The sequence below is a fragment of the Gopherus flavomarginatus genome, chromosome 17 (genome assembly GCF_025201925.1).
Source record: "Gopherus flavomarginatus isolate rGopFla2 chromosome 17, rGopFla2.mat.asm, whole genome shotgun sequence".
In the NCBI taxonomy this organism is placed as follows: domain Eukaryota; kingdom Metazoa; phylum Chordata; order Testudines; family Testudinidae; genus Gopherus; species Gopherus flavomarginatus.
Window position 1 is genome coordinate 13765196 of NC_066633.1, and position 24167 is coordinate 13789362.

The 24167-nt window shown below is 45.1% G+C and overlaps 1 protein-coding gene across 7 annotated transcripts in view; it reads left to right on the forward strand.

The window, feature by feature from the left end:
• Window positions 1-222: 222 nt before the first annotated feature.
• SLC25A25 (solute carrier family 25 member 25) overlaps window positions 223-24167 on the forward strand; it is a 34898-nt gene continuing 10953 nt past the window's right edge. Inside the window, exon 1 of one of the 7 annotated variants that reach the window (XM_050926921.1) lies at window positions 223-630. In XM_050926921.1, coding sequence (XP_050782878.1) covers window positions 361-630 — 270 coding nt within the window. In that variant the 5' untranslated portion in view covers window positions 223-360. Of the gene's footprint in view, window positions 631-14356; window positions 15442-17968; window positions 18097-21966; window positions 22902-24167 lie in introns of those variants that run through there. The other 6 variants (XM_050926923.1, XM_050926925.1, XM_050926926.1 and 3 more) reach the window with 6 other exon arrangements.

The window sequence follows — 24167 nt, forward strand, 5'->3', positions numbered from 1 at the left end:
GCCTGTCGTCACCTTACCCCACCTTCCGCCGCGTCTTTACCAATGTGAATCCTCCATCAATTTGAATAGCTTTCCAAATCCTAGTACTAGCTGAGTGCCTCTGCATTCTGATTGGTAAGGCGAAGGCGTGCGTGTGACGTAAATGTAACCTCCCATGATGATTGGCTTCTACGTGGAGGTGCATGGTGCGTCAGTAGTGTTGTCCTCGCGCTCCCTGTGAACGTGGCTTTCCGAATGGCTACATAAGGGTCACGTGGGCGTTTTGCTTGGCGGCGCGAACCGGAAACACGTTAAGTCATTTCCTTTCTGTGGGGGAGGGGGAGTTCCGCCATTTGCCGGCGTTTCGCGAGCCGCTGGAGGATGCCGGGTGCGCGGCGCTCTCTGGCCTCTCCTGTGGTGAGCGGCGTGTTGTGCCCGTGCGGCTCCCCTCGGGCAGGACCCGCGACTCCGGCATCTGAGGCAGGCGGCCCGGGCCCTTGCGGCCGGTCCCTGTGCGGGGAGCCCGAGCACCGGCGCCTTCACACCCTCTTCCAGAAGCTCGACGTGAACCGGGACGGCGCGCTCTGTGTGCACGACCTGGCGGTGGGGCTGGGGCAGCTGGGGCTGCACCGCACCGAGAGGGATCTGTGGGTGAGTGAGGGAGCGGGCGGGGCTCCGGGGGTGTGCGCGCTGGGATTGCACCCAGGAGAGCCTGGGCTCAGGGCCTGCGGGACCCGGTGTGGGAAGCCACCGCGTTGGGCAGGAGGGCGGACCCCGGGTGAATGAGTGGGGAAGGGCGGGGGAGGGGGTGTGGCCTGGGTGGTTGTGGGGAAGAGCGAGGGAGTTGTACTATGGGGGGGAGGACGTACCCCATGGTGACTGAGGGGGGGAGGGGTTGTGCCCCGGGTGAGGAAGGGTCGGGGGTTGCACTTTGGTGTGGGGGAGGACGTACCTCATGGTGATTGAGTGGGGAAGGGAGGGAGAGGGGGAGGGGGCGTGCCCCGGGTGAATGAGTGGGGAACGGTGAGTAGAGGTTGCCCTGTGGGGGTGGTGGAGGGGGACGTACCCCATGGTGACGCAGTGGGGAAGAGCTGGGGGGGTTGTATTTGCACTTTCCTAGGAGGGAGGGAGGGCCTGCCCCTTGGTGAGTGACTAGGGAAGAGCAGGGGATTGCATCATGCTGGGGGGGGGGTCCAGTGAGTGATGGGGAAGGGGGGAGTGATGATTGCATCACACTGAGGCGGGGGTCTGGTGAGAGCATGCCCTCAGGTGAGTGACCGAGGAAAAGTGATGATTGCATCATGCTCGGGGGGGGGAGCATGCCCCTGGGTGACCGGGAAAGGGGGGGATTGCATCACCTTGAGGCGGTGCATGGCTCCAGTTGAGTGATGGGGGGGATTGCATCATGCTAAAGGGGGAGGTTTCGGGGGGATGTGCCTCCAGGTGCATGACCAGGGAAGGGGGTGGCATGCAGTGCATCACACTGAGAGGGGAGCTCTGGGTGTGTAAGTGGAGGAAGTAGACTGTTAATGGGTTAGCACCACACTGAAGGGGAGCTCTGGGTGGGTGGCCAAGATGGAGAGGGCAGCACCACACCTAAAGAATGCGAGGTCTTTGCGGAGAAGTTGCATTCTGAGGCACAGCCTAGGCTGGTTTGGGGACTGCAGAGGGTCTAACTGAAAACAGTGTGTATTTGAGGGGGACTATAGGGACTGATGAATGCAGGCCCTAGAGTTGAGTAGGATTTGGTGTCCTGTGGGAGGCTCTCTGGCACATAAGATAATGAGGGGTGCATACAAAAGGTGGTGGTAATGCTTTTTTTTTCTGCTCGGTCCCTTTTGTTTCTAAGGGGACCCTTTCCCCCTGGAGAGTACATCCTGGTCTGACTCTTGAGATTTTACATTCTTAAACAAATGGTGAAGTATCTGGCTGTAATCCTGACTGAAAGTATTTTGTTAAAATAACTGGCTTACCTGTGTATCTACCCTGCAGCTGGCATTCAGTGTCTGCCTACCCCATGCTGATTTGTGGGCATAGCTGTGGCATCTGATGGATGCTCTAGATACATTGTTACTTGGGAGCAGTGCATGCAGAGCCCATTGAGGTGGGTGCTCTTCCATAAATGGGCCTCTCCAAGCAGCTTTGGTTTTGGGGAGTGGAACCTCACTGCAAGGTTAGTCTTGGGAGAGAAGCCCCACTGTTGCATGGCAGCACTTAGCAATGTTATCCAGTTGCCTCTTAGGGTTGGTCCCTAGGAAATGCAGGATTGTGTATATGTGAGGAGACACACCTGCACTACTCTGCTAAGGGGGTTTTCTGCTTTCCTAAAGGCAGCCCCATTCACTCTTGACACTGAAACTACAGGAATCTATTTGTCTTGCTGTCTGTGGATCTGAATATTTGTAAACTAAACAGAAATTAAGGTTGAAAACATCACTTCAGAAAAAGAGTGTTTTTTTTCTCAACGTTAAGTATTCAGAAATTCAGTCAAGGAGGATCCACTTAGAAAACAATAATGAAGACGTTGGGAAGTGTGGCTATATTCAGATCAGGTCATCTGAACAGCCTTAATTCTGTTCCCTTATTTACATTAGCCTTCCTGATGTGTAAACTAATGTAAAAAATTTACAAACTAATAGTTTCCAAAGCACTAAATTGGTTTTTGTAATAACTTTAAGGAGTTTGCAGCTTATGGAGGAGGACATATTACATTTGGACATATTACAACTGGTAATTTGTATAGCTAACGTGGCATATATCAGATACGTATTACAGCACGTTGTCTTTTACATGAGTCACTGATACTGTGATATTTCACTGTCATGCCACCATCTCTTATTCATGTAAAACCCATAACTGAGGATATTAGGCTTACAAAGTCTGGACCTGTAGGTACTGTAGCTATATTTGATTGTACTTGAAAGCATTTACCTTTGTGGATCAGTGCAGAGCCCTTTTTCTTATTAATGCTTTAGTTTTAAGTGACCTGCACTGTGTGTGTCTCCATGTCCCTAAAGAACCCAGGCTTCTTGAATTAGTAGTCTATAAATATGATTGAGCAGTGCATAATCTCTAGAAGAGTGAAAGAAGTAGTCTAGTAAAATGTTTTTAACTTTTGGAGTCTCTTATAAAATGAACACTTGTGTTCTTAAAGTCCTCATGATCCTTAAACTCTTGCTGTGCTCAGGGTAATGTTATGGAGATTGTTTGAGTGACTTTCATCCTTTTGTTCCTCTCTAATTAGACTTTCTAATGTTTGTGTATGAAAACAGTATTCTCACACAGCTTTTTTTCTGAAGTGATATTTTCTTCAACCATAACTTTTTGCCTGAGAATTATGCTTTTTTGAAGTAAAGGGAAAGAATTCTTCAGTTAAGTGAAGATCTTGCCAGCTCCACAGATCCTATGATCAAACTTACAACTTGTGCAGGTATTTTGTTTGTGACTATATCTATAGGATTCTGTCTTTAATCAGTGATTCTCTGCACCAAGAAGCGTTTAGATTCTGAAATCTAAGCTTAACATTAAACTATAAACCATCTGCATGTGCCCTCATAAAATGCCTGATGAGCTGTTTTTTATGGGCACTGTGCTTCTTACTCTCTGGGAGAATTGTTGGTTCAAGCAACAGAACATTCTGTGCTCACATCTACATGCCTGGGCAGTTCAGCATGCAGGACCTTTTCTTCCCTGGCAGTGTTGTTGTATCTGGCTTCACATTTTGTAAGGTGTGTGTATGTACGCATCTCACGTGAGATGAAAACCACCATATTGCAGGAAGCCCAGTGAGGAAATGCTCACAGGGGCAGGAATATAGGCTTCTAATTGGGGAAACATGAACCCACTTTATCCAGCCTATTCTTCAGCAAAGTTTCTTTCCTCTGTCAACACTATCTCTTCACTGGGCTCACTTTCTCTCTCTGCCTCTTCTTCTGTCATTGCCATGGTTATCCCTACTCACTTTTTTCCCCACTAAAGAGAGTAGCCAAGTCTCTTCCTTGCCAAAGCTGGGGCTTTTAGACATTCACAGTTTATAAAGCATATGCTAGGGTATTGCACATTTCATAATGCATCCATTGGAGCAATATGTGCTTCTTAATAAATGCGTTAGTTAGGATGCAGAGCTTAAAATGTTGCAAAGTTTCATGTATGTGAAAACGACCCTTCAGTAGATCTGATTGGAATATTTCCATCAAAATATAATTTTTGTGAAAATTGGACAAGCTTCTGAGAGAAATGTTTCCTGTTTCCCAGATAGTTTTTTAATTAGTCCCGCTCCTTTTCTCATTCTTAAAACTAGCCAGAGGCACCAGTATTAGCCAGGGAGAACTAATTTGAAGTTATGTTAAGGGAATATGTTAAGTGAAAATATTGCAATCCTCCATGTCTCAAACTGCTCAAGAAAATTCTACTTGAGCACAAATTCATATTTGTGAAACTTCAGATGGGTTAGCTGTGGTTCAGCAACACATTCTGTGGTTCAGGCCTTGTCTACGCTACGCGGGGAGAGGGATCTAAGTTATGCAACTTCAGCTACTTCAATAATGTAGCTGAAGTCAGCTTACTTAGATCTACTTACCGCAGGGTCCACAGTACACTATGTAGATGGGAGACATTCTCCCGTCCAGTCCACTCCCCTTGTGCTTCTCGTTCAGGTGGAGTTCAGAAGTTGAGGGGACAGCAATCTGTGGTCGATTTTAGTGGGTCTTCACTAGACCTACTAAATAGACATCCGATGCATTGATCGCCACAGATCCCTTGTAAGTGTAGATAAGCCCTTAGGCACCAAGCATTCTTCTTTTCTACCATCTATAATGAGCTGTAGGATTGGAGTACCACTTCAGTTTTTGTGGGACAGTAGGAGAGAATTAGTCTTATAAAGGAAGCGAGCTTCACCCTTAATTGTGGATCAGACCGATATGTGTCTCTGTTAGTGAGTTTAAAAACTCACTTGCTTTAATAAATGAGCTAGATTCTTGTAGTAACAACACTGATCTTGTGCTGGATGTGAGCTGCAAGCATTAAATCAGTATAGGTTCTTGGGCAATATTCCAACTACCTCAGTTTTCTTTTGATGAAAACTTTCAGGTGCAGAAATTATTGTTGCTGCATAGTATTTTTGGTACAGAATAACTGCTGCTTCTATTTCAGAGTTGGCTGCATTTCAGTGTGTGTAGGGGGAGTTGCATTACTTTGGCATCTTTCTAGATAAAAGTTACTATGTAAATAATGTGGTATTATCCCTATTATTACTTTAAAACTATTCAGCCTATATATCACTAAACCACTATCAATGACAGTATCACTAACAGTGTAGCATGATCAAAAATACTGGTTTCAGTTATGTTCTAATTTTCTAAATAATAGTTCATTCTCATTGGTTGGTATAAGACAAGCCATATACTGTACTTACATCAAGAACTAAGATGTGAATTCAGCAATTAGAGTGTGTGTGTGTGTGTGTGTACATATATATATACACATACACACTCATGAAGGATCTCAGAGCTATTAACTGTATAGGGACCACTCCTCAATCACTTGATTGCAGCTACCTCTGGAGTAAAGAGGCAGTCATTGTCTGAGCAACACTTTTCACTTATCCTCCTATAAAACTTTTGTAGTAACTTCTGCAATTCAACTGTAGAGTGCTCAGATGGGAAACTAGTTTTACTTGCCTGGGTAGTATATTGGCCCTTGCACCAGGGTTAAGCTCGACATAATTTAATAAATACTCCTGTTAAAAAGGCGTGTTTTTATTGCTCATGCATTCATACTGCTAACATTAATTTCTCCTACCAATCATAATCAATTGCAGGGCTGGAGTATCCTTCCAAAAGTGCTGAAATTAAAGCCCATTGAACTGGTGGAATTTGTTGGCCAGCCACTTACATGCAAAGTCTGAAGTAATAAATCAGCTTGGTCTGCAGTAGTCTCTTCTGCGATGGTGGAAAACCTCTTCACTTGAACTAACGAATATTTAAGAAACTGAGTCAAGCACGGCTCCTTCTCTTCTCGGCCATGACTATCTGTTTGCCTCTGCTCTCTGTAACTATGATGTCATCTTGGAGCCTGAACTTTTTTTCTCTTCCCACATCTATATCAGCAAATCTGCCTATCATCACCTCAGTGACATGTTCCCTCTGTGGCACTACTCCAGTTCCACCTGTGTTGAGATCTTCATCTGTTTTCATCTCCTCTTTCCTTGACTATGGCAACTCTCTTCTCTGATCTTGTCAAGTACCAGCTCTCCCGATTCAAGCATGTGAGTTCTGCTACTCACCTTCTCATATGCACAAAGAAGTGTAACTGAATTGCTCCAGCCACAAACTTCACTGGTTGCAGATTGCTTCATGTTCCAGTTTAAAATTGTCTTTGTTTTATAAATCACGATGAACTTTTTTCCAAATGTCCTCAAATAACTTGTCTGTCTCTACTCCCGTCTGTTAGTCGTCTTTATCATTTGCCTTCTTGACTGTAGATGCTACAATCTGGTGTAATTGTGAATTTTCTGCCTAATCAATCTTCCCTCTCCTTTCAGATCTTGGATGAAAACATTCTCTTTTAAATTTCTCTCTCCTTTTGAGCTTTATCTCTGTAATTGTTTAACTTTGCAAAATGTTTTGGGCTACAGTTTGTATTGATACCATAGAAAACATGAGTATATTGTAAGTAACTTAGAGGTAAAGAAAGCGGGAAAAATTGTATTTTGTAATAAATAATAATAAAGTAATAAAGCAAAAAACCCCACACAAATAAACGGAATCTGCTGTCAGATGAAGATACCTTTAATCATAAATTTTTGGTGGGCCCAGTGAATGACAAAGTTCTGTTTAGTCATTCCACTGTTTAAGCTGAAAGTATTAAGCACTGGATGATACCAGTAGGTGTTCTTTAATCCAGGCTACACTGTCTCTAAAATCCTGTGTATGTTTTGATAAAATGTATTTTACTATACATCGATGGCACGTGCTATTCCTGGGAGAATGCTGTGGCAAAAAATTAAAAAATCTGCACACTATTCTAAAATTCTAGATATTTTATTGTTCAAATTAACACAATATAATCACACCAGTTTCAATTATTTTTGCAGTTTATTTCAAAATACCTGTCAGCAAGTATGTCTTTAACAATAGAGACAACAAAGAAGTTTTCCCCCACGAGTAGAGAGTTAAAGAACCCCCTACGAGAACCCAGTTTGTGTTTCGCTGTTAAGCTTTTGTTGGGTGCCTCAGTCTTGGTCTGGTACATGTGCCAGCTGGGCACATTAGGGGGTGGGCAACTTTGCCCCTCCAGTCTCTTACCCACACCCCCTTTCCCTGAGCCTAGCCCAGCTTCTAGTTTAATTATGTGCAAATTCTGCCTTGCATAGTGGTGCAGAATTTCCACAGGGGTAACTTACAGAATTTTGAGGCAGTGTGACCTATTAATTCAACGTTAACTAAGGGTTATGCAATATGAATGAATTCAAACAAATTACAAATAGTTACCCTTTTTTAAATAGTGGACTGTAGTCCTTTGCTTGCTTTGAGGAATTTGCCAACAGTTCACTAACTGTCCTGGGGAAATATTGTGGATGTTCGGTATCAGTTCTTAGAGCAGTTTTGCATGTTTGTGAAATTGTTCTTAAGCCTAGCTTAGAACCTTTTGAGTATAACCTTCCTTGAGCTGGTAAGCAAATAGGAATGCATTAGAAGATCTCTAGGGAGTGAAGTATCTCTTCTCCTGTTGGTGGGAGGCTTGATGAAATCTTAGCTTTTTTCTCATGTACCAGGATATCATGGCACCAGTTCTGTAGGTGGGTGGGCCAGAGTTGTGCTAGCTGTAAATGGTATTTAGAAGCCTTGTGAGGAGTAGAAAATGGAGTACAAAACTCATACATGTTCCTCAGTTTAGGACCAAAATGAACACTTCATAATCAATCCAAAGAGTACCTTATTGTCACAGCAAAACCTCCTTGCAGATGAGGAATGTGCTGATTGGCCTTGGGACAGGCAAATCTTGCAGTTACAGGGTCATTCTATTAAAAGATTTGGCCAGTAGCCATGCAAGACAGGAACTGTGCTAGAAGGTTGGATTGTGAGAGTGCCTGTATCTGGGGAACTGCTTGGCATGTTCACTGTCTGCCTTGGTCACTCTGCCCTGACCCACAGAGCCAATGAGAAATTCAGCAGGGATTTAATGAGGGTTGTCAATACTTAAGGCTCACTTAATATTGGTGAAACTCTTGAGCTGCACTTCTTGAGCTCAGTGCTGGCCCCCCAGAGGTTCATCTTTGTTGCCAGAAGTATAAAATGCTGCAACATATGGCAAGCTACACATTGTTGCTGAGAGTAGACGGGGAAGAACTTTTAAATGCATTTATAGCAATTCCCCACCCCTTCTTGTCTAGTTAAATAAGCAGAGCACTTGGCAACACCTGCAATACCTGGTGTCTTATGCTGGGATATCAGGGGGGTCAGATGTCCTGTCATATTTGGACATGTGGTCCTGGAACATTCTTTCAATTTAAATAGATTGCTCTGTAATCTGCACTTCCAGCAAATTGGAGAAGGCCGATGATGCTTATCAGGTGTCTTCAGCTGGAAGTAGCCTGTGCATTAGGTCAGGCTTCTACTTTGTGTGATGCAGAAGTAGCAATGCCTCTTACATGATTTAAAAAAATTGTAAATAGCATGCAGTGAGGGAATGTCGTTTCCAGAGCTGTATTCTGCTTGTTACTGAGATGTTCTGTTGCTGGTGGATAATGCATGTTCTGGCTTCTCAGCCAAATGGGGCAACTGCAGAACAACTCAACCAACTTGCAGAGACTTGCTGCAGGTACAACCTACAAAAGGAAACTATAGATCACAAGCAGTTACAGAATCAAAAACACATGTGGTCTTATTCTGTAGGCAAGGGCATTGACCATGTCACATGGGCATTGTCGGTTTTTTAGGACCTACTCCATGGAGTAATGAATAATTAGTGAGGAGAACTGGGCAAACTAGCCCCAATGTCTGCTTTTGGGAAATGGCCTCTCCTAGTCCTGGCTGCAAGTGAGGACATGCAGGGAGTGGTGGTAGGAAACAAAACACTTATCAGAAATAAAAGTAGTCAAGAGCCCAATATACCAGGCCACCCATTGGTACTGTTCCAATTAGGAAAAATAAATGAAAATTAAAAGTTAAGAATCTGCCTAAAAGTAAGACAGACTCCTAAATGGTTGAAATAGCTCTAAAACCAATCAGTAAGGATTTGGAGCTCTTATTCAGAGTAAGTTTCACAAAATGGTGAGAGTTTGAGATCCATGCAGCCTATTTAGTATATTATAGCATCCAGGGTCAGCCTCACATGTTGCTGGGTAATATTTTACTGGTGTCACCATTCACTGATAGTACAGTCTCACTACAGCTGATGTCCACTGGCATGAACACAGCTGGAATTTTGGGAAGTGTAGCTTCCTTTTCTCACATTGAAGCTCAGAAGTAGCTACAGTAACTGCAATCTACCCCAACATCAGTGTGGAATGTGATGGAGAAGTTATCCATGGGCTAAAGCTAGTCACATGGCCGCTTCTGACAGCTATAGTGGGTTTCAGAAAAGGATTCTGCAGTAAGAGCTCTAATCTGTTAGATTATAAAACACATGAGATGGCAGGATCCTTTGGTATCTACATTGGGCTAAATAAATTTCCCTAAATGCTGCAGATTTTAAGAAGATCAGGACCTGTGCATTATTGCACCTCAGGAGCTGTGTGGGTATAAGCGTGGGGCTCAGGACTAGAGGGAGAAAATCATTTGATAGCTGTGTTCCTGGGATTTAACCCACTGCAGTTTGTAACTGGGAATTGTCTGGGGTTTTAAGTTATTTGTTACTGGAGCAGGAGTGAACCGCTTTTTAATCTTGCATTGTTTAGTCTGCCCAGTCTCCTATCCACCCTCATTACTCCTCACGTGTTTTGTATGACCTTACTGAGTACTCACTGTTCAGTGAGCCCGATGGGCTCTGACTATGTACCAACCCCCCTCATCTGCATTCTTCATACCCTTGTGTTTGGCACAGGCTCCCAGTTGATGATTTGCAATTATCTATCACCTGGAATGATTCATTTGAAATGGTAAAAAGGATTTATACCATAGAGTCCCTTTCTTTACAGGTATCTAGCAAGGGGACCAGTGTAGCATTTACTACACAGTGCCTTATATCAGCTTAATGCATTACTACAGCTGACTGTTAGAAAGTGTTTTTTGTACCACCCAGTTTAATTGCCCAAGAAGTAATGGCCAGAATGTCTGGTTTTGACTGCCTGATGCAAGAAGCACTGCAGGCTGTATTTCAGCTATGTCTCTGGAGTGTGTAAAGTTCACATACTCAATCCTCTTAATTTTTCCAACAATTTCAGTTCTAAAAGGTTGATGATGACAAATAATATAACCTTTCTCCTACGCTGAGACGCACAGGGCTAATGCAGAATCACGGGATTGCTTATCTGCAGCCAGTGCTTGTCCTCAGCTGGGTGTTTCCCAATGCAGCTTTGAAACAAGATGAGTCACTGTTCATTCCTGCAGGGTCACTTGGGGAACTAGTGATGGAGGCTACTGTGGCTTCTAGCTCCTGGTGATTGAAGAAGGATGAAAGATGCCATTACAAGCAATCCAGTCAGCACCTCTGCAGCTCCCCTTTTGCCACCCCTCACGTTCTTGCAGTGTTAGCTAGCTGTGTCAATGAGTTCTCACTGAAACGCTGTGAACTACCTCAGTTAGGGAGATGTTTTAAAAAACAGCGTGAAAAGGCCAATTCTCTGGGACTGAATTGAACTCTACGGTTGTGTGGGTGGAAAGGGAAGATGATTCATCTGGCACCCATCCGCATGGGAAACAATAGGTCAAAGGGATTCAAACTTTCATAGTGTGGGCCCGCTCTTGATAAATGCCTTACAAGTCCCCTCTTTTTCTCCACCCTCACCACTTCCTTGTTGCAGAACATCCCTGTGGCAACTACAGTGATCACTCCCATGGCAAAGTAATATTGAGGAAATTATTGTATTTTTAATTTTAATGTCATAATGTAAAAGTAACCTAACCCTGCTCTTCCTTTCATCTTCCCCTCCTGTCTGTACTTCTTTCTGTCCCCTGGGCAGAGTGCCTGGCTGCCTTGTTATCTTCTGCCCTGGACATTGCAGTCCCACTGTCGGCTCTGGTTCCCGAGGCTGCTCCTGTAGCAGTGACCCCTAATAGAGGTTGCTAGGTTGGCTGTTTTTCATTTCCAGTTGCTTAAAGAGGCCCTTCCAGCTGCTTCTCTCCATGAGGACTGGGGACCTGTAGAAGCAGCTGGAAACAAGGAGTGTCAACATGTGACCAGCCCACTTTCAGGGGACCACCAGCCTGGACTTCAGTTTGGGCACAGGTATAGCTAAAGAGTAAACATGGACCTCTGGCCATCCTTGTCTTCAATATATACTGCCGTGGTCAATTTCAGTATATGGCTCCTAGTTCTCTGAGATGCACACATCAGGTTAGTGTCAATATTTGTTGCATATCTGAGTGGATTATAGAGCGTGTCAGTCACTTTTTGGTGCCTTGGGTAGAATGTGTTTTTGTGAGAGCCCCCAGTGCTGTATGCAAATATCTTGGTGCTAACTGAACCCCCTCTAAACATCCTGCCCTTAACTGGCTTTATTTTTGTAACCCTAATATGAGATGTTCTTCACTTGATATGAACAAAACTTGCTTCTGTTAAATATGGATTAGAAAATCTACCTATGCATACAGCAGTTGCAGTGAAAGAGTTCTGACAAGGCCTGATTTACTAGAAGGATGAAACCCAAAGGGGTTTGGCTAGATTTCTACCTTGCAGCAATAATGTCATCCCTTGCACAAGACCAGCAGTGTGCCCAAGGAAGATACAGTCCCTGCACTAATACAGCCCAACTTCAGGTCAATCTTCAGCAGAGAAACTATGGAAATACTGGAGTGTGACTTTAGTTGTTCCGTATGAATGGACCTTACCGAACAGCAAATCTGAATTAGAAGCCCACTGTCCTCACATCTTCTCTTGCAGGCTTAGACACTAACAGGAAGTTTGGTTTGCAAGAACTGTCATTCAGTTACTCCAGCCAGGTTTGTCCATTTATTTATTTATTTATATATTTATTTATTTTTAATTGCTTGGGCTGAGAGAGTGTGAAGAACTTTGACCTAAAAGGAAAAATTAAGGAATTTAAAAAGGGGTTGGTATAGAAAGATTCTTTCAATTTGTTTATAATCACTGCGGTATTACTCTATTAGAGAAACCAGGAAACCTGCAGCTCAGATTCTTACAATGTCCGAGGCCTAAAGAATGGTTTAACTATTATGGCAGTACAATGCTAATATTTAAATGGCTGTATCTTCCTACTTTCTTTTAACTTGTCTGTTGGAACAGTTATTGAGTACCTTTCCCAGCCATGAGGAAGAGCTCTGTATAAGCTTGAAGGCTCATGTCTGTCTCTCCTCTGCCCCCCTTCCCCCCCCCCCAACAGAAGTTGATCCACTAAAAAATGTTGCATTACCCACCTTGTAGCCATGAGGCTCTAAGGATATTAGAGAGACAACAATACTGCTTACTCAAGGCATTACAAAAAAAGTATTCTTCCTGCTCCCACGTTTTTCCTGTAGACTGTTCTGAGTAGAGTAAAATCCAAACCACCGTTTTCTTGTGCCATGCTTTGATTGTGGTAGGTGAGTGTAGTTTTCCCTGCAAATTCATACTTTGTATCCTTTCCTCTTTACTTCCTAACCTCGTGCTGCTTGTCTCCTGTAACGCAGAACCAGTAAAAAATAGTCACTTAGCAAGGGGATGCTGTGGAGTCAAAAGGACTGTACATTGTGCTTGAACCTCAGCAGATATGCTTGTAATGTGAAGTCTTCTGCACACTTGGAGAAGACCAGCTTCAGACTTGAGCTTTTCTCCCACTTTGCTGCATGATCATTCGTGACTTGAATTATTATATAAGTGACTAAGTGGACTTGTAATGTTAATAATACATAGATACATGCACATCCTTACAAGCTTATCTGCTTTCCAAACTTTTGCTGCTAGTTTCACACAAAACATCTGCAGAATTGTATGACTTCCTGGGTTGTAAATGACTGTCTCTGTAGTCATAATAAGTTAAAATGCTGAAGATAAATCACCACAATGGAAAATCAACTACATGCAATAAGCAACTTTCCCTCCTCCCTTGGAGGTTTCTGTGAGGAAAATATTCTCCCTAAATCCATTCTTCCTTTGTCCAGCATTATCTTTGGCTGTGCTAGCAATTTTCCAGAATCCAGAGGATAACGCTTTAATTTGCATTAAATAAAGAGCTGCAGCAACAACTCATTAATACAACCAGGCCACTTAAATCAAGGTGGAATATAGCATGCTGGGATCTATAATCTCTGAGTCACATTCTCATATTAATACTTCTGTAGTGGCTTTCATCTGAAGATACCAAACCATTTTACAGTTCAGACTAGAAACCAGAAATCTCTCTTCTCAATCCCCTGCTGTATCCACTAGACCAGTGGTAGTAAATAGGTGGACCATGGGCCAAATCCAGACCACCAGATGCTTTTGAACGGACCCTGAAACCTTTTTATTTTACTTATTATAATCATTATTGGTGTTTTGTTTTCTCTAGAGGCTGGACCTTAACCAAGAAATTTGGACCTTGACCAAAAAAATTACTCTCCTCACACTAGACCATGCATCTTCTTATAGGACCATCTAAAGGTCGCATCACAGAACTCTGGCTGAATTTGACTAGCAGGCTGCACTTTAACCACTGCATCTTAGAGCCTATGGAAAGAGAAGGAGCCATGAAGGCTTTGTAAATGTCATGGTATCCTAGTTAAAATGCCAGAAGAGTAATGCAACACCAAGCAGCTAGTGTACTATGAATGAGACTATTATAGACTAGCTGTCTGCCCCTCCCTTCCTGTAGAGCAGTGGCTCTCAACCTTTCCAGACTACTGTACCCCTTTCAAAAGTTTGATTTGTCTTGTGTACCCCAAGTTTTAACTCACTTAAAAACTTACAAAATTAGTCATAAAAATAAAAAAATGTCACAGCACACTCTTACTGAACTATTGTGTACTTTCTTTTTTTTACCATATTTGGAATATAAATATTGTACTTACATTTCAGTGTATCAAATACAGAGCAATAGAAACAAATCATTGTCTATGAAATCGTAGTTTGTACTGACTTCGCTAGTGCCTTTTATGTAGCCTGTTATAAAACTAGGCCAACATCTAGATGAGTTGATGTATCTCCCTCCCCCCCGGAAGACCCCTGATGACCTCCAGGGGTACACATACCTCTGGTTGAGAACCGCTGCTTTACAGGTCAATTCTGTTGTGGCTAAGGACTACCGGCCTCTAGCTTATAAAGAGCCATCTGCTCTACTAACAAAGGATATAGATTCAGCTGCTGAATCATATAAGCAGGTATGTGTGATTCCTATCCTCTTTCAGGTTTCTGTATGATAAAGTAGCCATGTCAGGGTTGTGGTTTAGATGCCCAGAGCCAGCGTATTTTTTTAATATAGTCCTCTGCAACCCTGCTGGTACCTGGCTAATCCAGCCTCATTCTGCGGGCTGCAGTCAGTGCTTCTCTGCAGGACTGTCTGGCTGCATGCAAAGAAATCGTCTGGTTGCGCACACTTCTATTGGGCTAAGATTGCTGGTTTGAATAATGAACGTGTTAGTGTCGGGAGAGGTGATTGGCTGGGCACTGCTGCAGTGAGAACGCAGGCTGGATACTCAGGGTTTCGGCTCATTTGATGTGCATTAGATGAGCCAGGGAGAGCCTAGGTTAATTGGTAGCTTTGAGCAGCTTCCCAGAGTGAAAGGGTCCATTTTAGCTTTCATATTAAGCTCAGCATCTTGGCTTCTCTGTCCAGACTTCCTCTAAAGCTCAGTATCTTGGGTTCTCCATGCCAGAGCTCTTGAGCTTTGTCTGTTGCCACCAGCTCTGAGGCGCTTGTACAGTGAGCTGCTTATCAGGCCAGGCACGACAGCAGTAGCAGCAATTTCAAAAGGCAGGAATCAGCCGCAGGAATAGTCTGTAAAGCAACTGAACCTCTGGAGTTGCTGGCTTGAATCTCTTTCTGGCTGCTGTGCGGAACGGATTCCCAGTTTGGAAGGCTTGGTACTGCAGTCACATCCTTGCGATCAGTGGCTGCCTGCTGCCAGGGTTTCCTTGACTGGGACTTTCACTGGAGTAGCAATGCTGCAGACCCTCTGGTGTTTTCTGTCCAGCCTCTTTACCAGGGCCACATGCCAAGGTCCTGCAGAAGGAAAAGAGAATGAGGCCAGAGAGACGACCCCAATTCCAGACCTAGGGGACCAGGGGCCAAATCTGTTGGGGAAGCCACAGGACAGAGGGGCTGATCCCACTGAAAGGAGACCAACTATCTTACTGGTGGTTGGACCCGCAGAGCATTTTCCAAAGGTAACAGAGCTGCTGAGGTTCCTGAATAGAGGCTGGCTTGCATTGGGTTGCACATGCCTGGCCTACTGGAACAAAGGGTGTTGGGGGAGATGCGTGTGTGAAAATGGAGTTCCCGGAAGGGAGGGATGATGTGGGGGGGGCTGACAAGGAGGTAGAGTGATCCTGGGTGTGGGCTTGCTAGAAGTATAAGTGTATAAGTAAGTGAGCTGCCAGTAGTTCTCTCTCTCCCTTCCCCCCTGCCGTCCTAATCACAAAATATTTTGAGGACTGACCTCTCCAGGGAAACTGCTTTGGGAGCAAGATGAAATATTGGAGCCCAAAGGTTCCTTGGCAACTGAAAGCAGAGGCTTAATCTGAGAAGGCAAGGAACAATAATATGGGCTAATAATGAGGTTCATGGTATTTCCACGCCTGCACTGGTGACTGGTTAAGGGCTAAGAAATAGTCCAGTAATTTGCATAGGTGGGGTGATGCCTCAGGAGATGCATGCTCAAAATACCCTGGTTTCTCTTGCAAGAGCATGACAGCATTAGCTAAATGGCGCACAGAGCTGGAGTCTGTCGGAGGCAGGAGGATTTACACCTTGGCAATGAAAAATAGTTTCCCAGGAGAGGATAGGGAAGGAACACTGGGACTGGAATGAAGATTGAAACTTCTGAGGAGAGGGAGAGAGGGTTTGGGGGGCAAGTAAAATAGATAGAGAACAAAAGGAGATTCCTTGTATCTGGGGCAGCTAGACAAAGGTGGTTAAGCAGTATGTTAATGTACAGGAGCCTGGGATTATGCAACAGTATAGGCTGGGTACAATTTTATTTATCTTAATTTGATTATTTAGCTATTTAAAGAGGTGGCAACTGCTGCCTATTGTAGAAGTTAATGTGGAGGTTGGGAGAGAAGAGCAGTCGCACTGTGATTGTTACAGAGGGAGTGACTGGGACTGGGGGAAAGGGGTTGCAGGCAGGTACAGCCTCTCCAAGTGATGGGAGCAGGAGAAGGGAAGAATTCGGCCACCAGCAGGGATAATGATAGGTGGTTTGCAAGGTCCAGTTTACCAGGCAGGAAACTACGTATAGATGCTGTTTTAAAAGCCTTCTGTGTTCTTGTTACTGGGATGAACAGGCTGGGATTATGTGGTGGAGGCGATTGTAATCTTTTCTGCCTCAGGCATTGGATAGAACCAAGCAGGGCTGAATTTGTGGCTCTGGTTCCACTGGACGGGGCAGTCCCTGCTTGGGACTGACTGAGAAAGCTGCAGGGACTTATTCTTCTTTGCTGGTTGTCCAGTGATGACACCTGGGTACCCTTTTTAAAGAAAAGAAATGCATGAAGGGTGAATGGAGAGAAGATAGGAAGGGGAAAGACCGAGAAGCCAGTGACTAGTTAAAGCAGGCTGTGAGAGGAAGCCTAGAATGAGTGGGGTTAAAGATCTCTTGTGCATCTTCTACAAGAGTAAAGGGTCGTCTGCCTTTGAGAAGATCAGTCTGTCTCTCCAGATCAATGTTCCCTCTTTGAGAGTGGGGATGAAGCTGAAGTCTGTCTCATTCCTTCCCTATGTGACACATTTCCATGACCTTGGAAGCAGCCTGACAGTGGAGAGAAAATTAACTCAGCTTTGAAATCTTTGGGAGGGTGGGGATGGGGAAAGCCTAGCTCAGCACTGGGGCTTCTCATTTATGTTTGCTGTCATGTAGTGGGAACTGTTGTCTGATGGTTAGTGTGGGATATGAGAGGCAGAGGTGGGTTCTGTTCCTAGCTCTGCCACTGAATGTCTGTGACCTTGGGTGAGTTGTTTAATCCCTCTGCCTTTCTGTTCCCTTTGTAAAAGTGTCTTGAGCTCCTCAGCTGCTATATAAATATGAAATATTTATTATGCCTGACAGCTAGTTGCTGTGATGGCTTTGTTTGTACGAACAGACCTGATGTTAAGAAGCAGATTCTATAGTCCAGTATGAACTGCTTCTGTTTATCCCTGTGGTCGTTGCCTTACGGTTGCACAGGCTTTGATGTGATGGCTACTTGGAGGTGGTTATTGAAGCATCGGGCTGTTTTTCACCCACATGTATGTCAAGTGTTGATGGGTATGTGATCTGCTGGCATGTTTACCAGGTGTGCGCAGGAAATTCCTGCCCATCACACCGGCATCTGTCACTCTTGAGCTGGTTGTCATGAGTGGAAGAGGTCAGTTCGCCTGGAGTTTAGTTACCTTCATGTGAAATATTTACCTTTTACTTTCTCCCCTCCCTGTAGCCTTGGCTAGCTGCTATTGTTCTTTAGTTTGCTGTGGACTGTATTGAATTAACAAATGATTAACTGCCCTCTTCCCCCATTTTGTATCCCTGTCCACTCCTCGATGTTTGTTTGTGTCCTGTTAGGACTTTCTGTCCTGTACAATTAATTATACTCCAACTTCCAGGAGTTGAAATACAAAATCAAAAGAAATTACCAGTCGAGACCTATTTATTCCTTGGCTGAGCAATAATCAGGGCTTGTCTACACTACCCACCGGATTGACAATCCAGCAAGGGATCAATTAGATGCGATAAATCGACTGCTGAGCGCTCTCCCGTTGCCTCCGGTACTCCACCAGAACGAGAAGCGCAAGCGGAATCGACAGGAGGGTGTCAGCTGTCGACTTACTGCAGTGAAGACATTGTGGTAAGTAGATCTAAGTACGTTGACTTCAACTACGCTATTCACGTAGCCGAAGTTGCATATCTTAGATTGACCCCGCATGGTAGTGTAGACAACCCCTCAGACACAGTGGTTCTCAGACTGGTCCAGGGACAATCAGTGGTCTCCCAAGCTGCTTGTGCCACAATGGAAAAGCACATTAGTCTTCAGGCTATATTTCCAGTGAGTGTGGCCCAGTCCAGCACTTAGGGCTAGTCTACACTAGAAGCACTGCATCCTCACAACTGTGCCAATGCTGCTGTAGCGCATCTAGTGAAGACGCTCTATGCCGCTCTCCTGTTCAGCATAATTATTCCACCTCCACGAGAGGCGGTATCTATCTGGGGACACTGCCGCTTAGGTTGGTGTAACTTGCATAGCTCAGGGGAGTGGCTTTTTCACACTCCTGAGCAACCTAAGTTATATCCACATAACTGGTAGTGTAGACCTGCTCTTAATATTTCCAGATGCTTTTTTAACCTGTTAAATTAAAAAACAAAACCCTCTGTCCTAATGCAGCTGCCTTATGTCTCTGGGCAGATGTTTTGGTGTAAATTCAACCGTGGCCTCATTAATGGAGAGCACTAAAATTGGAGGTGACACAGATGCACAGGAAATGGCTATACCCTCGGGTTCTGTACTGCAGTAAGACCTGCAGCACTGGTGCAGTTGGCCTGGGTCAGCCGACTTGGGCTGTGGGGCTAAAAATAGCAGTGTAGCCATTCGGGCTGGAGCCCAGGCTCTGAAACCTGACAAGTGGGGATGCTCTCGGGGCCCAGGCTCCAGGCCACGCCCAAACAGCTACTCTGCTACTTGTAACTCCTCAGCCTGAGCCCCATGAGTCTCTGTTAATTGACCCAGGCTCTGAGACTCCCTGCTGCAGGGTTTTGATTGCTCTGTAGACATACTCTAACCAGGAAAGATTTGTGCTGAAGGGACTTCAGATAGGGAGCAAGCCCTTGAGCTAAAGCCAAGTTTCTGCCCAGGGAAAGGAAATAAATAGTATAGGTATCAAGAGCAGGTATACATTTATCTTGTCTCCTTAATACTGTCCTATGTTACTTTTTCATGTAATCAAATTCTAGCATTTCGCTTGGGATGAGGCACCGACAAGCGGATCTCTAACTTAAGAGGCCCACAAGAGGGGGAAATCATGAGAATTGCTGGGATGAGGGTACTCCTGCAAGTCACAGCATTACTGAATGTAATCTTGGTACTGTGTCCTTTGGAGTGGTCTTCCAAAAAATGTCCCCTGTAAACAGGAATGCACAGAACAATAGTTAACATTCAAATAAGATGTTGCAACTGGTAACTGACACAAGGATTTGTTTTATTATGCCAAGTGCTGTTTATGAATGATTTGAAAGTAAGCTTTCGGCCCTCTTGATGGCAAATTAAGGTCAGTCCTTTGTAGCTGAAGAAAGCTGGGTCTAGGCAGTGCTCTTTCCAGGGCAGGACTGGTCTTGGTGGGAGACAGCTGCTGGGAGTTCACTGCAAGAAAGGAGTAGGTATGGATCTGTCACATGACTGTTACCTCCCCATCTCATCCATCCTGCTATCTGGAATGGAGATCAGTGGAAGGGGTAGTTTAGGCGGGAGTAAGGGAAGGATACTCCAGAGATTCACAGTGAAGCAGAGGTAGGTGTCTTGTGTAGCTTTCACTGTATTTCTAGAGTCCCAAGTAGTTGAGTCATTGCAGCTCAGCCTCAGATATTGCAGATGTACGGAGAGTGGGCTGGACAGTGCCACTGCTGTATTTCCAAAAGGCACTCACTATATTCGGCTTCATTGTTTAAAGCATGTAGAAATAAATTCTCAGTACCACAGTAACCCAGGTCTCTGATGCTTTACAGAGCAATTTGCTTTGATACTTCTGACCTTCCAGCTTCTTGACATGAGGTCTAGACACTTGATATCTGCACACTGTCCTGCTTTGCAGTCATCTCTGTAAATGCTGTTGCTGGTGTAAACTCAAGTTGCATTCCATCTCCTCCTCTTAGTTCATTATGCTGTAACTAATACTAATACCTTGCTTTAAAATGACTTTCTTGCCCTCCTCTTCTCTTCTCTACTTTGACGTTGAATGGTGGGCGTTTCTTCCTGAAACGCACGGTTTTGTCCATTGTCTCCTGCTTCCAAGTGTAGGTGGATTTCATTGGGAAAAGCTGCATTGTGCTGTCATAGCAACTGTGGTGTCAAGTGGCTGTAACAAAGAATGATGCCTGGAAACTCAGGGAAGCGTGCGTGTGTGGTGATGGCGGGGGCTTCTCAATCGCAATGTAGTGGAGTAGGTCTCCGATGGGAAAAGCCAGTTTCCCATCAGACTCTGTAGGGCTGATGATTGTAGCAAAGATTGGTCTTTGGGCAAGTGTGGGGAAAGAGGGGTGCACTATTGGCTTGTGAATCATACAAGCTTCTGCAGCTGATCTCTAAGAGGATCTGGATTTGGTGAGAGGATCCTGTTCTGTGTGCAGACAGACGTCACAGGGGAGTAGGTTAAGCCTGGTTAGGTAATAGTGAAATTAAGGCGCATAGTGGGGTGAGAGGCCTGGGGGTGGAGTTATGAAAGCTGTAGTATGGCCAAGCTTTTGAGAGCTGAAGTTGGGGAGAATACTAAACGTTGCTTAATAGATCATGACTTGCTTTTGTAAATTCCTCAAATTAAAGCCCCAGACTAAATAATCCCATCCATGTAACTGGCTTGCTACTCCATGATCAGCTTGTAAAGACATGTTTTAAAATTTCACCCTAATGAACAAAATTCCGAGGAAAGGTTTTCATGTTTTTTGGACACTAGGATGTGAGGGAGAGAATGTTTGTTTGAACTAGTTTTTAAACTGGTTCTGCCGTATAGTTTGTCTGGCCTGTGTGGCCAGAGCATAATCATTTGCAAACTATTGCTCTAGCAAGGTTAACTATTTGCTAAACTGGTTTAAACTAGTCCAACAAGTGAACTTCCTTTCCCCTAGAACAGACAGATCATAGTGCTTTAGGAAGCTGGAAATTGAATGTTGATTCTTGCACCCATCTCTCATCTGGTAGCCTTTCCATGGCAGACTTTAGGGACAGGGACTTTACCTTCCTGTTAAAACTTAACTATGTTTTAATAATGCAGAGGATTATGGGAAGCAATTAATAGCCTTGTAACTGATTACAGAACACTCAGCCTGGTGTGTGGTCTTTTTTGTTCCTTTTTCTCTATCTGTATACAGCAATGCCAGGGAATATTTAGTGCCCACACACCAAGGTGCCAAGCTTTTAGAAGCCTGTAGTCATATCTGTGCTCAGTAAGGGGTCCTCACAGCACACCCCATTTGTCAGCCTGACCAACTCTATACTGCTCCATGCACCAGTGATGAAAGCATTAAGTGGCTTAATAATAGATGGGAGAACCAGGGAAAAACACTGTATCCACTCAAACTATCTTGCAGTGTAAGCGTAACTGGACAAAATGTTTTTTTCATGTTTTCCCATCTATAATTAACCATTTACCGCATAAGCATGCAAGCTTACATTTACTGCTCCATTGATGGCTAGTTAGGTTTTAATTTGTCTCAAAATTAGACACACAAGTTTTCCAAGACTGAGTCTGAAGTGTATATTCCATCTTAACCTGGAGCCTACTTTCGACTGGCTTCCTGCAAGTCTGTTACAGGGGCATGTGTCTCTTGGCCACCTTTTCTCAATGTCCCTGAGAACAGGGCTGCAGCATTGATCTGTTTGGGCACACAGGGAATACTCCCTCATGGCTGACATCACCCAAGCTCTAATTATATTTCCCAAGATTGTTTATAACCAGAGAGCTAATTATCCTCTGTTATACCACAGCTGCCTTTAAACATGGGACTTTTAGGGTCTTGTAGCTGGAGATCTTGAATGTGGCGTGAAGGCAGTGGGTGTGTGGAGTATCCTGTGTCCCATGCATCTTTTAGAGGAAGTAAGAAAATCATTGGAATATTGGTTGTGGGGTGAGGGGAAATCCAGTCCCTTGAATCCTAGCATTAGTATCTATGGTATTGACCAAAGGCCCCAATCGGGATTGGATGGCATTGTGCTGTGTGCTGGGAAGAGATGATTCCAACCCCAAAGAGTCTAGCCTAATCTAAGGCAAAGAGCATCCAGCGAGCATTACAAATGGGGAAGGGAGAAGCTTCTCCTGGATATTCTTGCAGCTCTCCCTCTACACACTTAAACATTTATTACAGCCTTTCCCAGCTGCAGTGCTTTGGGTGCTGCATGGAACTGTGCTGTCTGCATCCCGGTTGGGTTGAGGAGGGAGAAAGGATAAGTGAGGGGGACAGAGAAGAGTTAACTCTGCTGGTGAGAGTGTGACGTGGGCTGCTTGGGCTTTACAAAGAGCCTGGAGTTGAGCAATTGGAGGCAGCTCACATGCCTTGTCACAAAGCCAGTGTCTGGTTGGCTAACTGGGAGGTATTGCACAAAGGCTTCCCGTTTAAGCAGAAGGGCAGGGCTTGAACAGCCAATGACAGCTGAGCATGGACAGCTCATAGCCATGTGTCATGAGACTTGCCGGCATTTCCTTTCCCCCAGGCACTGAAACTAGCTCCAGCCGGGGATCGCTCAGACCGCTTGGCCGTGTAGGTCAGCACCTGAGTTGCTGGTACAGAAACATGCTCTGCTTGTGTCTGTATGTGCCAGTGTTTGGGGAGTCCCAGACAGAGTTCCAATACTTTGAGTCAAAGGGGCTCCCTGCCCAGCTCAAATCTATCTTCCGCCTGAGCCTCTTCATTCCTTCCCAGGAGTTCTCTACCTACCGCCAGTGGAAACAGGTATGGCTTGGGACTAGGGTGGCAGAAAGGAAGGTGGGGATGCGGTGGGGAAAGGGGTGTATCAAGATTTTTGGGACTAGTTGGCTTGACGAGTGTATGGGAAACAAGCTTGCTTGTGGCCCCTGCTGCTCATATCTATAGCCAGAGGCATGGGTTGCCGCCATCTTTTCCATTGCCCCTTTGCAGGGGCTGCTGGCAGCACGCTATAGGGCAGTTGTCTTTCCTCTTAGGCTCCCTTCCTCACCTTAAAGGGGAGTCAACTGTGGGGGCTGGGAGACGGACAGACATGGGAGCCAAATATTCTTTCCCCTTAGAGGCTGTTTTAGGTATCTTCCCCTATAGTTCATTCTGGCTGAATTTAGGAGCTCTTGAGTAAACCAGCTGATTAACTGCACGGTAAAGTGAGTTCTGGGGGGAAGAGATTGCCTCATCTGCTCTTAGACAATCCCTGTAGGGTTGTACTGTTAGCCCCTTCCTCATTACTGCTTGTCTTCCACCCCTTTTTGTGTACTGGCATCCAGCAGCATGTGCACCTAGGTCTTGTGTCTACTCGGAAGTTTGAACCCTTTCTCACAGTGGGTGCAGCTAAACATGTGTTGTGCACTGTTTAGCAGCAAGTGTAGACAAACACAAACCGTGTTCACCATGGCTTCAGCAACCATGTCTAAACCCTGCATGGAAGAGTTCATAGTGTAGGCAAGGCTATAGCCTCACCCACAAATGTTTCACATAAAGCCCTCTACTACAGAAGCGCAATTTATTAGAACAGGGATGGTCAGCCTGTGGCTCTGGAGCCACACGCGGCTCTTCAGAAGTTAATATGCGGCTCCTTATACAGGCACTAACTCTGGGGCTGGAGCTACAGGTGCCAACTTTCCAGTGTGCTGGGGAGTGCTCACTGCTCAACCCCTGGCTCTGCCACAGGCCTTGCCACCACTCCACCCCTTCCCACCCCGAGCCCGTTGTGCCCTCGCTCCTCTCTCCCCCCAGCCAACCTCCTGCATATCATGAAACAGCTGATCTCCCGGGAGGGAGAGGGGGGGTGCTGATCAGTGGGGCTGCCGGTGGGTGGGAAGTGCTGGGAGTGGGAGGAAGGGGGGAGCTGAGAGGGGGCTGCTGATGTATTACTGTGGCTCTTTGGCATTGTATACTGGTAAATTCTGGTTCCTCCTCAGGCTCAGGTTGGCCACCCCTGTACTAGAATTAAACACTCGCCCTCTCTCCACTCCACTGCAGTCCCTTCTGTTCCAGCACACTGCTGCTGGC